The sequence below is a fragment of the Equus quagga genome, unplaced genomic scaffold, assembly GCF_021613505.1.
Source record: "Equus quagga isolate Etosha38 unplaced genomic scaffold, UCLA_HA_Equagga_1.0 HiC_scaffold_6599_RagTag, whole genome shotgun sequence".
Taxonomy (NCBI): Eukaryota; Metazoa; Chordata; class Mammalia; order Perissodactyla; family Equidae; genus Equus; species Equus quagga.
In genome coordinates, this window is record NW_025794332.1 from 1 (window position 1) to 13786 (window position 13786).

The window sequence follows — 13786 nt, forward strand, 5'->3', positions numbered from 1 at the left end:
GTCTCCCATCTTTCCCCTTCCAGGTCCTGCCCAGCTGGCCAAACCATTCGCTCCTACCCATGAGTCTGTGTCTGCTCTATCCCTGGGCTGCTGCGCTTTCCATACAGAGTGGATAACCAGGTGCATTATGCAAAGCTCTGCCCCTGGGGAGAGTTTCCCTCACGGCCTCTGAGTGAGGCTGTGGTGCAGATGCTGCCCGTGTCCGGCTTGTACGCACATACTGACCCAACTCATTTGTGAGCCAGGCTCAGACTCTTTCTTTCTCTATCAGCTTGTCATAAGGGACCTCTCACCCCACCGTGGAGCCACAGGTATGACGAGGGGAGGGACCTCTGACACGACCACAGAGCCACAGGTATTACCAGGGGAGGGACCTCTCACCCATCATGGAGCCACAGGTATGATGAGGGGAGGGGCCTCTCACCCCTCCGTGGAGCCACAGGTAGGAACTAGGGAGACACGCCGATGCAACAGCAGTGGATGGCTGGGGTCTGGTTACCTGCTCACCCAGGTTGCTTTTTCCTTCCACACCTGCTCATGCGTGATTCTGGATGCACCAGTATCATCTTCCCTTATTGCTTCTGAGCTTACTCGATTGCATTTTAACAAGATCCTTAAGTTACCTGTGTGCATGTTAAAATTAGAGAAGCACTCCTTAGTAGCAGACAAACATAAGGAGAGGTGGAAGTGACAGCGCCTTCCTGCCAGAGGACACAGGCAAAGGCTCCAAGGTGAGAAATAGAACAGGGAACCCGGGTGGCAAAGGGGAGAGGGTCATGACACAGGGCTGCAGAGACAGGCAGGGGCGGATTCACTGCGGTGCGTTGGCCTCTGCGGGACCTGGGGCAGTGTTCTGTGGGAGGAATGGGAGCTGTGGGAAGGTTTCAGGCAAGGGCGTAATGTGATCGTTGTGTGTGTCCATAAATTTGTATATTACATTGGCGTCGATGTGGAGATGGTTTGGAGGGGAAGCAGAATGAATGCAGGGTGATCGTGAGGAGACGACTGCAGGAGTCAGGGGAGAAACAATGGCGGCTTGGAATAACATAGTAGCTATGGAAATTGAGAGAGACAGAGGCAGACTTAAGAAAGTTCTCTGAGGTGGGCTTGACAGGACTTCGTGGCTGAGCGGAGGCGCACTGAGAGAAGGCAGCGGCTCGACAGACTCCCCTGATTCTGGCATCTCGTGGTGGCTGTACTGACAAGCAGATCTGTTTGGGACACACTGAGTTTAAGGTGAGTTTGAGACATCCAAGTGGCAATGGAAGGCAAGTGTTGGGTTGTCAGAGCTGGATCCCAGGTGGGAGAGGCCCAAGTGACAGGTAGAGAATCAGGCGTCATCCCCAGGCACGGAGAGGAAGGTCACCCGCAGGGAGAGGGCAGGAGACATGAGGAACCCTCGGCACCCTCAAGAATTCCAACATTTATAGACGTGGGGAGGAGGAAGAGGGGGAGGAGGGGGTGGAGGGGCAGGAGGAGCCGGCAAAGGGACAAAATGGAGGCACCCATCAAAGAGAGGGGGAGAAAGAAGGAGAAACAGAAACCTTGGGGAAGCTGGAGAAGCTGTGAGCATCCTAAGAACGTGCCCTCCCCCCATCTGGGCCAGCACAGCATCAGGTGAGCCTTCCACACAGGTCAGTTCCTGCTACTTCTTGGCATTTCACGCAGATCAAAGGCCATTGTCCTTACAACAGTCTTGGGGCTCTGCGAGACTGCCCTGTCCCCAAGTCTGCTCCAGTCACACAGGCCCCATTGCAGTCCCAGGAACAGGCCAGACACCCCCCACAGGGACACTGCTCTCCCCAGCAGGCTTCTCCCCTGATGCCCATGGCCGCTGGGCTCACGCCCCACCACCCTCATTCCCCACTCCCTGTCTCCCTCCCGCTCCACTGGCCTCACCCCGCTCTGCCCTCACTCATTCCCTCAGCCCTTGAACTCGCCAGCACCCATCATTCTCCACAATTCACTCATTTATTGTTTGTTATTTCCTGTCTCCCTCCCTGACCAGAATGTCATCGTCACAAGGGCAGGAGTCTCTGTGGATTTGTTTACTGAGCTATCCTAAGGGACCAGAACAGTGCCTGGCGCGTAGTGGGTGCTCCTTAATGATCTGTGGTATCAACGAGAAAAGCTGCTCTTTACAGGGATTTAGAGGAACCATGTGCAACCATAACAAGGATGACCTTGGTCTCTAGTCTGAGGCCATTGAAGAGCCACTGCCATCTTCACCTGGCTCTGGGACAAGGGTCCCTAGCGGGGAGTGTGGCAGGGAGAAGGGACCCCTCAGTGTAGATGCCGTGGATGGAAATGCAGTGGCCCAGGGAGGATGTCTTGCTATTTAGCCCCCTTTGAGGGTTCCTGTCACTAAAAGCCATTGGGATAAATTTCTTATGATGCTCACAACTTCTCAATCTTTCCCACATTTACCATTTCTCTCTACATATCTATTTTTTTAATTGAGATATAATTCACACACCATAAAAATCACTCTTTCAAAATGAGCAATTCAGTGGTTTTTAGTATATTCGCAGATTGTGCATCTTCACCACTATCTAATTCCAGAACATTTCCATCACCCCCAAAAGAAACCCAAGACTCACTGCAATCACCTCCCCACTTAGTCCCTCGCAACCACCAATCTGCTTTCTGTCTCTTTTCTGGGTGTCTCAGAAGGATGGAATCGTACATGTGGCCTTTTTGTGTCTGGCTTCTTTCACTTAACATCTTCAAGGTTCATCCATGCTGTAGCATGTGTTAGTGTGCCATTCTTTTGTATGGCTGAATAATATTCCCTTGTATGGCTATACCAATTTTGTCATCAGTTGACACAGTTGGGTTGCTTCCACGGGTGGCTATTATGAATAACACTATGAACATTTGCGTACAAGTTTCTGCGTGAACATATGTTTCAATTCTCTTGGGTATATACCTAGGAGTGGTCATATGATAATTCTGTTTAACTTTTTGAGCACTTGCCAAACTGTTTCACACAGCATCTGCACCATTTTCATTCTCCCCAGCAGTGGATAAGGGTTCCAATTTCTCCACATCCTTGTCAACACTTGCTATTGTCCATCATTTTGATTCTAGCCATACTAGTGTTGTGAAATGGTATCTCATTGTGGTTTTGATTTGCATTTGTTTAATGACTAATGAGTTTGAGTATCTTTTCAGATGCTTATTGGCCATTTATATATCTTCTTTGGAGAAATGTCTATTCAATTTCTTTGCCTGTTTTTAAATTGAGTTATCTTCTTTTTGTTGGGTGGTAAGAGTTTTTTAATATATTCTGCATATTAAATCTTTATCAGATATGTGGTTTGCAAATATTTTCTCTCATTCTGTGGTTTGTCTTTTCAATTTCTTGAAGCATCTTTTGAAGCAAACACACAAAAGGTCTTAGTTTTGATAAAGTCCAATTTATTTATTTTTTTCTTTGGTTCCACCGACTCTTTAGATCCAGTGCCTGGATCCCCTCTGACAAGAAAAGGAGGGTGATGGCAGATGGGCACAAATGAGAAAATGACAACTTTACAGCCATACTAATAATACAATTATTTAGAAAATTGCCTTTCACCAGACAGTATAATTCCTGTCGGTGGATACAAGCCAAATACAGATCACATACAAGCCATCGTCTTCTATTCCATTCAGCTGGATGGATTTATGGCACCGACTAATGGAAAATATCATTGTAGAGAAAACCAGTTAGGATTCATGCCACTTAAAATATGATTTCTAAATTGCTTAAGCATATCTGTCAAAATCTCAATGGAACATTTAAGATCAGCGTCATATAAAAGCAATACTCCGTGAAATGACTTCTGAACTGTGAAGTTTGTCTTTCAGACTTAGCATTTTAGAGCGCAGAGACTGGACAGATTGCTGTGTTGGAAGAGTCAGCCCATTTCCCCAGAAGTTTGTATCTGAATCATATGGGTATATTCCAAGGAACATAGGATCCAGGTTCATCTCTTGGAATCTAGAATAAAAGAACAAATTTGGACGTTGGCAACTTGGAAAATGGTTGTGAGAGGTAAAAAACAGCAAAATATGAAATAGGATAAAAAGCACCCAGAAGGCAAGCAGGACAAGGAGAGGTTTTGGCAGGACAGCCTGAGAATGTGGAGGGATCCAGGAGAGGAGCACAGTGGGCAGGGCAGCCGTGAGAGTCGTCATCTCACCCTTGAAGGGGGACAAATGAAAAGGGGAGTCAGTCTCTGTGTTTCTCCAGTGTGAAGACGTGACTCACGGGGCTCAGGGAAAGCTACGGGGCACCGCAAGGAGCCAGCAGAGGAGGGAGTGGAGCAGGGGGCTCTGCCTTCAACATCAGGAATGACTTGTCTGTGGTCAGAGAGGTCACTGTGATCCGGATGACTTCCTCCCACAGTTAAAGATCCCGTTGCCCAAAATGACCAACGAGAGCTGAGAAGTTCGCTCCGCAGAGGCGCTGCTTGGCAGGGGGGTCAAAGGAGGGATGCCTGCCACTGGGCCTGAGCCAGAAAGAGCCCTTCTCACTCTGCCTTCAAGTTGGGAACTGCACTCTCCCAGTGCCTGTTTGTGGTGGAGTGACACCGACAGGTGGAATGGCCCCTACATCCTTGGCCTGAGGGTCTTAGGTTCAGAGCACAGTTCCTACACTTCTATTCCTGACACGGTGTTCTGGGAAGTGACCAAAACAAGGGAGGAACATATAACTGACCAATGAAGAATGAACCTTCTTTGTTCAAATGCTGTAGACCTGAGCCCTGCGGTGGGCCAGGCAGGGCCAGGCTGATGACAAATGCAATCCAAGGGCCACTCTGCTTTTCTCCTGCTCGAATGCCCTTTTCTTCCATGGAAAACCACCATGGTGGGTTCATGAAACTGACTACAAGGACAGGGGACAAGGATTTAGAATCTCGAGAGCAGAATGTACCATTTTTGTGAACTTATCTTCACAGGCCATTCTAATCTTCTCCGGGGTCAGCGGACTATCGAGCTTCAGGGGTCCAAGCAGGCCTCTCTCCTGTCGCGCTGCTCTCACCGCGTCGTGGATGGCGAAGAAGACCGAGCACCCCAGGAACACCCCAGGCTCTCCCAGACCCTGGGGGGAAACAAGTCCCCTAGATTACAACTCTTTCTCTGTATACACACGTACACGTCAATCCACAGGTACACACTGTTTGTACGCATACATAAAATATTAAATATTCTATATGGAAGTTTTTGCTTTAAAAAGTCATTTAATATTTTAACCCAGTATTTTCATTCTTAGGATTCCAGCCTAAGGAATGATCCCAGATGGAGAAGGCAGATAAAGGTATGAAGATGATTACTGCAAAACAAAAAATCAGATACAACCTGAGGGTGACAGCAGTTTGTTAGGCTCCAAGATCCAGAGTATTTTTTTTTAATTTATGATGTTGTTAAATTACTTTATAATTAAAATGTTTAATAGGGATTTTTCTTCAATAATCCTGGTAAAAATCCCAAATGACCAAGAGACGAACGGAGCCCCCTCCAGGGTATCACACAAACGCGCATTTACTCCTCGCGCTCGGCTCACCTTAGATGAATACAGCGTATTTGAGTTTTGAGACGGAGGCAGAAAAGAAACGTGCAGCTCTGTGGGGACGTCAGAGACGGCCGGGATTTTATACTGGTCGGGGCCACGAGTGTACAGAACTCCCTGAGGAGAATACTTCAGCTCCTCGATTGTGTAGAGGCCCATGCCTTGAATAAAGGCGCCTTCAATCTGAGGCAAAAAAAAAGAGATTCCACAGATGAGAAAATATAGTCAACAGCGGCATTTCACTTCATGCGGTTTGTTTAAATTTATAAAATACCGCTTAACAGGGTTTTCAGCGTGTCTTGGAGCATGTCTGAAAATTTAGTTAAAAGATTACCTAAAAGCATTTCTAAACATCTTCTTCTGCGCTAAGTTCAAAGTCAAAAGACCGGAGTTCGAATGTCAGCCAGAGCCCAACGCCCTCATTTCCCTGCCCGGGAGGCAGATGAAGCCCCCTCTGCGGGTCTGTCCCCAGACCCAGCACAGGTTCTCTCAGGGCTCCAGAATCCGGTCCTCTCATCCACTACCCTTGCTCCCGAGCTGGCTGGCCTCACATCTCCGGACTCAGTTTCTCTGCTTGTAACATGAAGGGTTTGGACTGTGTGCTCTCTGAGCTTCCCGTACAGCTTTAAATGCTCCAGTTCTTAGATGTCAGCACGTGGCCAAACTACCTTTCCACACACTTTTCTGACTTGCGGGTCTCTTCTTCCTTTACTTCCTTCCTGTGGCCACATTTTGTCCACCCCACTCTCCATCGTCACTTCCGTCTACTGCCAGGGGTGTTCTCCTCCACCACGACGTTAGATGACTCTTCCCACAGGTCCAGACCACTCCCCAGCCCAAATGACCTCCACCTGCTAAGTGAGGTGCCCGTCCTTAAAGAGTCTCTTGCCAATTATTTCAAATTGAAATAAAAAATGTCTGTGGACAAAATGGACTACCTGCCAATGCTACTGCTGTGACTGTGCGGCCCTGCTATCCTAGTCCAACTTTCCGCTCCCGGATCTGGAGCCCGTCATCCGCCCGAGGCTCAGCACTGGCACGACATTGTCCTTCTACGAGGTGTGGGGCTCACTTCGTCACCTCTATGCCTAGTCCTGCTGCATTCAAGCTCCCCAATCACAGACTATATGTTTCTTCAAAAACTACCTAAAACACCCATGTTTCCTTCCCAATTTCAAACAGTAAGAGGTTTGAGTTCTGGGGTCAGCCTGAACGGAAAGATTCAGACGACAGGGCAGAAGGACAGCCTGATGACCCAGCTGGACAGAGTGCTTCCCTCCAGGTGCCCACAGCAGTCCTGGCTTCACAGACAGGAAGGAGGCAGCTCAGTTTACGTACCTGGCCTACGTCAAGGGCTGGGTTTATACTGTGGCCAATGTCCATGACAATGTCTGTTCTGATGTTCTAGTAAGAAAAGAAAAATGTTTATTTCAATGAATACAACTCAGGGAGAAAAAGTGAGAAACAGTTCCTGCCAGGATGTCATTGGTACAGAACATTTCTTTGGGCCACATTATATTTCAGGAGGAAGAAGCAACCAAGATTTCATTGTGTCACAAAGTTTATTATGTATAACTGTCAAAGTTACACAAATACTCAACTGGCTTAAGCACTGATTTTTTATTTCTTGGAAACAAGAGAGAAAAATATTCACTTGACTTTGATTCCAGCTGAGTGATGCAACATACTGAGTTCAATCCACTAGCACAGACATAACGTGACACAGAAAACAGAAAACATCCACGGCCTTCGTGATCCTTGTTGAAAAACAGCGTGGCCACCACCCAACCCAACATCCAGAGTCCAAGTGGCTGGGTGAGATTTACTGAACCACAGAACTCAGGGTGCATCAGCAAAAAGGTCTTTCAATTGCTATCTGCCCTTCCTGACTTTCCTTTTCTAGAGCAGAAGAAATAAATCTGACATTCCACTTGGTGACCAAAAGTTTCCCAATGATCTACAAATGAGGAGGAATGCAGCAGGCCCAGGCAGCTGCTGGTAACCCCCTTGCTCTCCAGCAAGGCTGTACCTTCTTTTATGTGACATAGTGGCTTCTGCCACGGCAAACAGATTCTACTTATAATTATTAATGGAACAAAGGAAACCCAAGAGTTTCCTTATTTGATCTGGGACTTTCAACTAACATTTTTCTTAAAAAAATTAGACAGTGATCCAGGATGTTTTAATATAATAAAACTTCAGGCACTCACCTCTTTTATTTAAAGACACAGTGAAAACTGTAAAGTTCTCTTCGACCCCATTTAGCAAAGCTGATCTTCCAGGAGACCAGTAGCCTCAACGGGAGCTGAGGGCAGGTGCTCTCAAGGCTGCAGTGTTAATGAAGGCTTTGTGTCAAAGCTGTGGACTTACTACTGTTTGTCACTGTCTTCTGATAGGGCTGCAGAGAGATGTTCTAGGTGGTGGTAGCCAGCCTCCAAGATGGCCTTCAAGGATCCCCTCCTCCTGGTATTCACATCCTTATGTAGTCCCCTCCATACTCTACCAGCGTGGTTGGTGTGACCAGTAGGCCATGGCAGAAGTAACAGTGCGTCACCTCAATATTAGGTTATGAAAGACTGTGGCTTCTGTCTAGGGTGCTCTCTCACTTCCTCAGGCTCTCTCTCTCTTTTTTCTTTGGACCACTCCCTGTTGGGGGCAGGGCAGGGCAGCTTTCACATCCTGACGACATTCTGGCAGCCTATAGAGAGGTCCATGTGGTAAAGAACAGAGACCTCTGGCCAAAGCTGGCGAGAAACTGAGGCCTCCTGCCAGCAGCCATGTGATGGAGCTTGGAGTCCGACTCTCCAGCCCCCTTGAGATGACGACAGCCCCAGCCAACAGCTTGACGGCAACCTCATGAGGATTCCTGAGCCAGAATCACCCAGATAAGCCACTCCAGATTCCTCATCTTCAGGAATGGTTTCAGTTAATAAAGATTTGTTATTTTCAGCTGCCAAGTTTGGGGGTAACTTGTTACACAGCAATAGATAACTAATATACAGATGCAGGTTCAAAATTAGGGAACTTTTGCAGGAAGAAGAGCGATTCTGTGAACATGAGGAGAATGACTGAGAAACAGCCTCCATGGAGGCCCCCCTCTTGCCTAGGAGTGATACCCAACGTGAGCTACAGACCTAGCTTGTGTGAAGGCATCTGATAAGACTTCTTAGCACGTCTCTTAAGAGTTAAAGTGAGTCATAAGAACACACCTTAAAATTTCATACCAAGGCTAATTATTAGCTTGGTCTTAGATCTTAATAAGGGCATAGAGAAAACGCAAATGAGCACGTTTTCACCAACTTTTTCACTGAAGGAGAAGGAATGCAGAAAGCAGCATGAGAGAACTTTCTAGTGAGCTCCCTACACAGGAGCGCTGCTCTGGGGTGAAAACCACGCTTAGCGTGGTCACTGTGTTGCCCTGGTCCAAGGTTCCCCAAAAGTGATGTGGTCTGAGTCAGAATCCAGGCAAGCCAGACACTTGAATGGGCAGGTTCAATACAGGTGTAGACAATTTCAAAGATTAGGCTGGCTGTAGTTTAAAAAACATACATGCTGGAGACACATTAAACCAAAATTTATATCTCATTGCAATCCAAGATGTAGTCACAAAGGATGTTTGGAAATATCAAGCACTAGGGCTCGCTTCTGGGTAGGATTTTGGACAGATAATCACATAACAGTTATGAAGGCATCACAGTGCCATTTAATGTATTGACAATCATTTATTATTATTGACAGTGGCTAGTAAGTGGCTTCACTTACCCCCAAAGACCCAGCGTCAAGAGGACAAACTCCATGAAGCAGGAAGGAGTATGTGTGACTGTGGGTGTGCATCTCAGCCTAGCATCCTTTAAAAGCACAAGGATGCTCTTAAACTAACAAAGCAGGGACCTAGCTGGATAAAAGATATCAAAAGCTGGCCACTAACTTCCCTGGGCTGGCCCGTGGTGTGCATTAGCAGATTATAGATGCTCATGAAATCCTTTGAGAAGGGTGTACGATGGCATCTCATACAAGAGGTCAGGACTTCTACTTGTGCCAACAGTCTACACAGAAGCTCCCTTTAGGCTGTGCTTCTTCCTTGAAGTGGCTTATTTCCTGACTCCATTTAAAAGGGCCAAGGAAATAAAGAAGAGAGGCCACTGTTTTTTCCATGGAAGTAACCATAGCACCAAGACAACTGTTGAGTGTCTAGTCCTTCTGGGGAGCAGAGAAATTACCCCTAGGCCAAATACGCAGTGCTTCTATGCTGCACAGATAGAAGGAAAATGCGGAATTGAGGTGGATCTAGGGGAAATTTGAAGACTCCCCCAGCTGGTACTGACCTTATGCACACCTGTCAGGCAGTCTATTTCCACCTCGGAACAGGCAGCTCCAAACACAAAGTACGCGAAAGGATGGCCTTCGCCCGTCTCCCAGTTCATGTGTGTCTCATAACCCCTGGAGGAAACAGAGTTCTTGAGGAGTGCTGTTAAGTGACCAAGTCCCCTAATTGCAGACCATGATGATTAAACAGACCCATGAGAAGCTGCGCTCCATTTTTATGCACAGCAAAGCAGAGGAGTACATTTGCACAATGATGGGCCAGCACACAATGCATGCATTCAATCTGTTGGATAAATAAATATTTACTTCTTATTAAACTTGCTTTGTCTGATAAAAATATCCAATCGCTCCCCATCAATGACTCCTTGTGCCTGGAAGTTAGCTGCAGACTCTATGGTTACCTGTCCTCTTGCTTTTGGCTAATATTGGATCATGTAATCCTACTGTCATCAGATGCGGGGAATTCAACCTGCATTTTACACCAAACACTGCTTCAGAGGTGCATACTTGTCCATTCGTCTATCTTTCCAGCTCCAGGATTCAGCCTCTGTGCTAAGGATCAGGCCCTTGCCTTTTAATCTTTGCCACTACTCTGGTCCCCACGGCCTGCTCTGTTCCCAGCTCCTCTCTAAGGACACCAAGTGAATGTCATGGTGAAAGAGAAGCAAGGGCCAGCAACCTGGCAGCACTTTCTATCCTTCTCTCCTCTGTTCCCCCCAGACTGGAGGTAGCCATGAAAAATGCTTCCAGTGCGTATTCCTGATAGCCAGCCAGGGCCCTGGACTCCCATGACAACTGGCAAACTGACAAAATCAGGGAGGACTCTCTGTGTCACCCTGTTCTCGGATGGCTTTTACTCTCCATTAAAATAATTTGAGAGGTTGTTTTCCAAACTATCTGAGTTCTAGTTGTTCCACATCTTGACAACACATAGTTATTGTCAAATTTCCTACTTTTGCCAATCTAGACGGTGTGAAATGGTATCTGTCTTATTATGGGTTTCATTTTCATTTCCTTACCTGTTTCTTTACTTAAAAGATACACCGAGTTTTCAACAGAACGTCAACCTCTGCTGTGGGTTCCACGCACCGACCCACGGAGAAGCCTCTGGCTCTACCCACCACCAGCTGACTCTTTAATTCACCTGCATTTTATTTGCATGCCTGTTTTTCCCAACCAAAGCCTTTCTGGGCATTTGGATTAAGTAAAAGCTAAATGTTCTTTCTAACAGTGGGTTAACAGAAGGTATAAATCACTTTTTGCCAAAATTGCAAACAGAAGTGAAACTCTTCCTCAAGATACCGCACTATTGCCCACAGAATGTTGGGAAAGGACTATTTACCTGAAGTATCCAGTCGCTGAGAGACTAATGCTTTCATCAAAAGCAGCCTGCGCCTGGGAAAGAAGAATATAACGTGATGCAGAGAGGATGCATACAGTAAGAACCACTCGAGACTTCGATTTTAATTTTACTATGTGTTAAATAAAGCTACCAGTAGTAATAACTAGGAAGGACCAAGAGTAATTTACTCCTCTCAGCATTCTCCAGCGCCACAGGCATTTGTGGTCCACTGCTCGTAGCGACAGCGTTGTCCAATGCGTGTGATCATAATCACATGGTATGTTACACTTATAGTCTGGACTATAGTGGGCAACGCGTGCTCTGCTTATGAAGAATTTCACTCAGTCATCTGGAAAGACTCAACCCGTTAACATGGAACATTTTGGGAAACAATGGGTGGTTGGATGTTTAATTTTAATATCATGCATATATAACAGTCTTAGGAGAGGGGTATAATTTTGCCAAATTGCTCCAGTTATACCAAAGGTTCTGCTGATTCTGCAGTGCACACAGTTGACTAATATACAGAAAAGTGGAGTTGAGGTCCAAGTCCCCAAGTCTGAGAAAGAAAAAGGTACGAAGTGCAACCATTACAGGAGGAAGTGGGCTGAAGGGCGCATTTCACAATGGTTGAGAACTGACTCTCTTGCTCTGCATCTCTCTCCAGCTTTCTCCAACCAGGCTCTCTCAGCTTCCGGGGCCCAGGTAGCCAGGGCAGAGGGCAGGAATAAATATGCTCAGAAAGGATTGAGAGCTCCAATTATATGGATTATGGAATGAATCCTAACTCTATGGAATAGCAGGAACCATTTCCAAGTAAGACTCCGCAAATGTTATCTTCTCCAGACCAATGCTTTTAATGTGACATTCTAGAACAGTCAGCAGGACACATACTCCCAGCCTTTACTGATAGCCATTCCATACCATGTGGTACTTTAGAACCTATTACTCTGCAAAGTTTGCTTATTGACTTTAGAATGTGTATCTTCTCTTCCAACTAGATTGCTAGAAGATGAAAGGAAGTAGATGAGGGTTCCCATTCCATCTGGTGTCCACTGCTGGTGGAATGTACACCCAGTGGCTTGGTTTCCTATTTCTAAATGAGTGCTCACATGATTTTTACTTTTATAGAGGGATTCTGGTGTCGTCTTCCCATTTTAGGGACAGTGGAACCCAGTGTAGGAGAACGAACAGATTTACAGCTATTATCTAAAAAACACCTAGGTACCAGTGGAAGAAACCTTAATTAATTATTGCTTAAAACAAGAGTTCTGGAGAGAAGCACCATCTTATTCTCCAATAAAGAATTTTCCCGGATGTAAGAGTTCCGCCACCATCTTATAGGATTTCCACATGCCGAGAGCCAAAGAGCCCCCATTTATCACTATGAAATAGTGCCTTTTAAAGCCCTTTCTTCTGATATTTAATTGTCACCTCTCTCTCTCTCATTCTCCACCCTCCTTTTTTTTCTAACATAAAACACAAAGTAACAACGATTCTCACCCAATCCTTCCACGTGCCTTTAGGATTCTTGCTGATGATGGGTTCAAGGCGTTTTAGAAGAGTTTGACAAGCATCCTAGGGATTATTTTTTGGTTAAAATTATGATCATAATTTCATGGAAACACCAATTTCAAAACCACATGATATGTGCTATTACATCAGCTCATTTGAGAGGCCGGTGAGAACGCGGAGAAGGAAGAGACCAGCCCTGTGAGTGATGTGAAGGCTGCACGGGTAGGGGGCAGGGCAAGCTGGTCTTAAAGACAGGCCCTAGGACAGGGGCCTGTAGCCACGCTAAGAAGTCAGGACTTCACAGAGCAACTGTTGGCAAACCGCTGCCGCTGTTTCTAAACACGGCATGGTCGGAGTTACTCTGTGCGAAAGCTTGCCCTGGCAGGAGCAGCTGGGGGAAAGGTGAGGGCTCTAGGGTGCAGGGACATGGCCTTGCACGGCACTGGAGGCAGGTGCGCATCTGGATCAAAGCAGCTGTGTCACCACCACACGGAAGTGGAAAGACACAGTGAGTAGAGTCGAAATGACTGCTGGCCAGTGAGATGTCAGGAGTGAGGGAGACAAACGGGGACACTTCCAGCTCAGGAGCGCCCCTGGGGGCTGCAGCAATGACTGAGCCCCAGTCTGGGCGGCGGGGGTGTGGTGGGGGGTTCACTGAGAGGGGGCGGGAGGGAGAGAAGAGCTGGATTAACTCTCAGTATCTTCTGAGCTCCACCCACAGATTTTGCCCTGCTGGGGCTGATGATTGGCAGTCCACTGCAAGGACTTTTACCTTTACTGCCAGTCCGTTGAGATCTGCCACCACAGACCCTCCCGAGACATTTGCATTAGGGACAGTTTCCGTGCTGGTTCCACGCAGGTGGACATTAGACATTGGCATCCTTAATTCACGACTGGCCACCTGGATTTTAGAAGAGAGTTTCTTTTCAGATACTTTGGTTAATCATAGACCCGAGCATACACCCACGTGGAAGCCTGTGTGTGAAGCCCTCCTATGTACAAAGGGGACAAGCGGGCAGAACCACCAATTCCTCCAGCCACAAAACCTC

General features: G+C 46.9%; 1 protein-coding gene and 1 long non-coding RNA gene across 3 annotated transcripts in view; one reads left to right on the forward strand and one right to left on the reverse strand.

Annotated features, from left to right (window-relative positions):
- LOC124232482 (uncharacterized) lies at positions 1-1340 on the forward strand. 2 transcript variants are annotated; one of them, XR_006886863.1, is made up of 3 exons: positions 1-120; positions 272-731; positions 956-1340. It is a non-coding gene; the product is annotated as an uncharacterized LOC124232482 (long non-coding RNA). The 2 variants fall into 2 exon arrangements; XR_006886862.1 differs by having other exon boundaries at positions 1115-1340.
- Positions 1341-3404: 2064 nt separating this feature from the next.
- The window catches only part of LOC124232481 (aldehyde oxidase-like), a gene marked incomplete at its 5' end in the record, with an annotated part of 32229 nt that continues 21847 nt past the window's right edge, over positions 3405-13786 (reverse strand). The window contains 8 exons of the mRNA XM_046649449.1: positions 3405-3982; positions 4919-5086; positions 5549-5737; positions 6893-6958; positions 9880-9994; positions 11223-11275; positions 12726-12800; positions 13510-13638. Of these exons, the coding sequence (XP_046505405.1) occupies positions 3932-3982; positions 4919-5086; positions 5549-5737; positions 6893-6958; positions 9880-9994; positions 11223-11275; positions 12726-12800; positions 13510-13638 (846 nt within the window). The remainder of the gene's footprint in view (positions 3983-4918; positions 5087-5548; positions 5738-6892; positions 6959-9879; positions 9995-11222; positions 11276-12725; positions 12801-13509; positions 13639-13786) is intronic.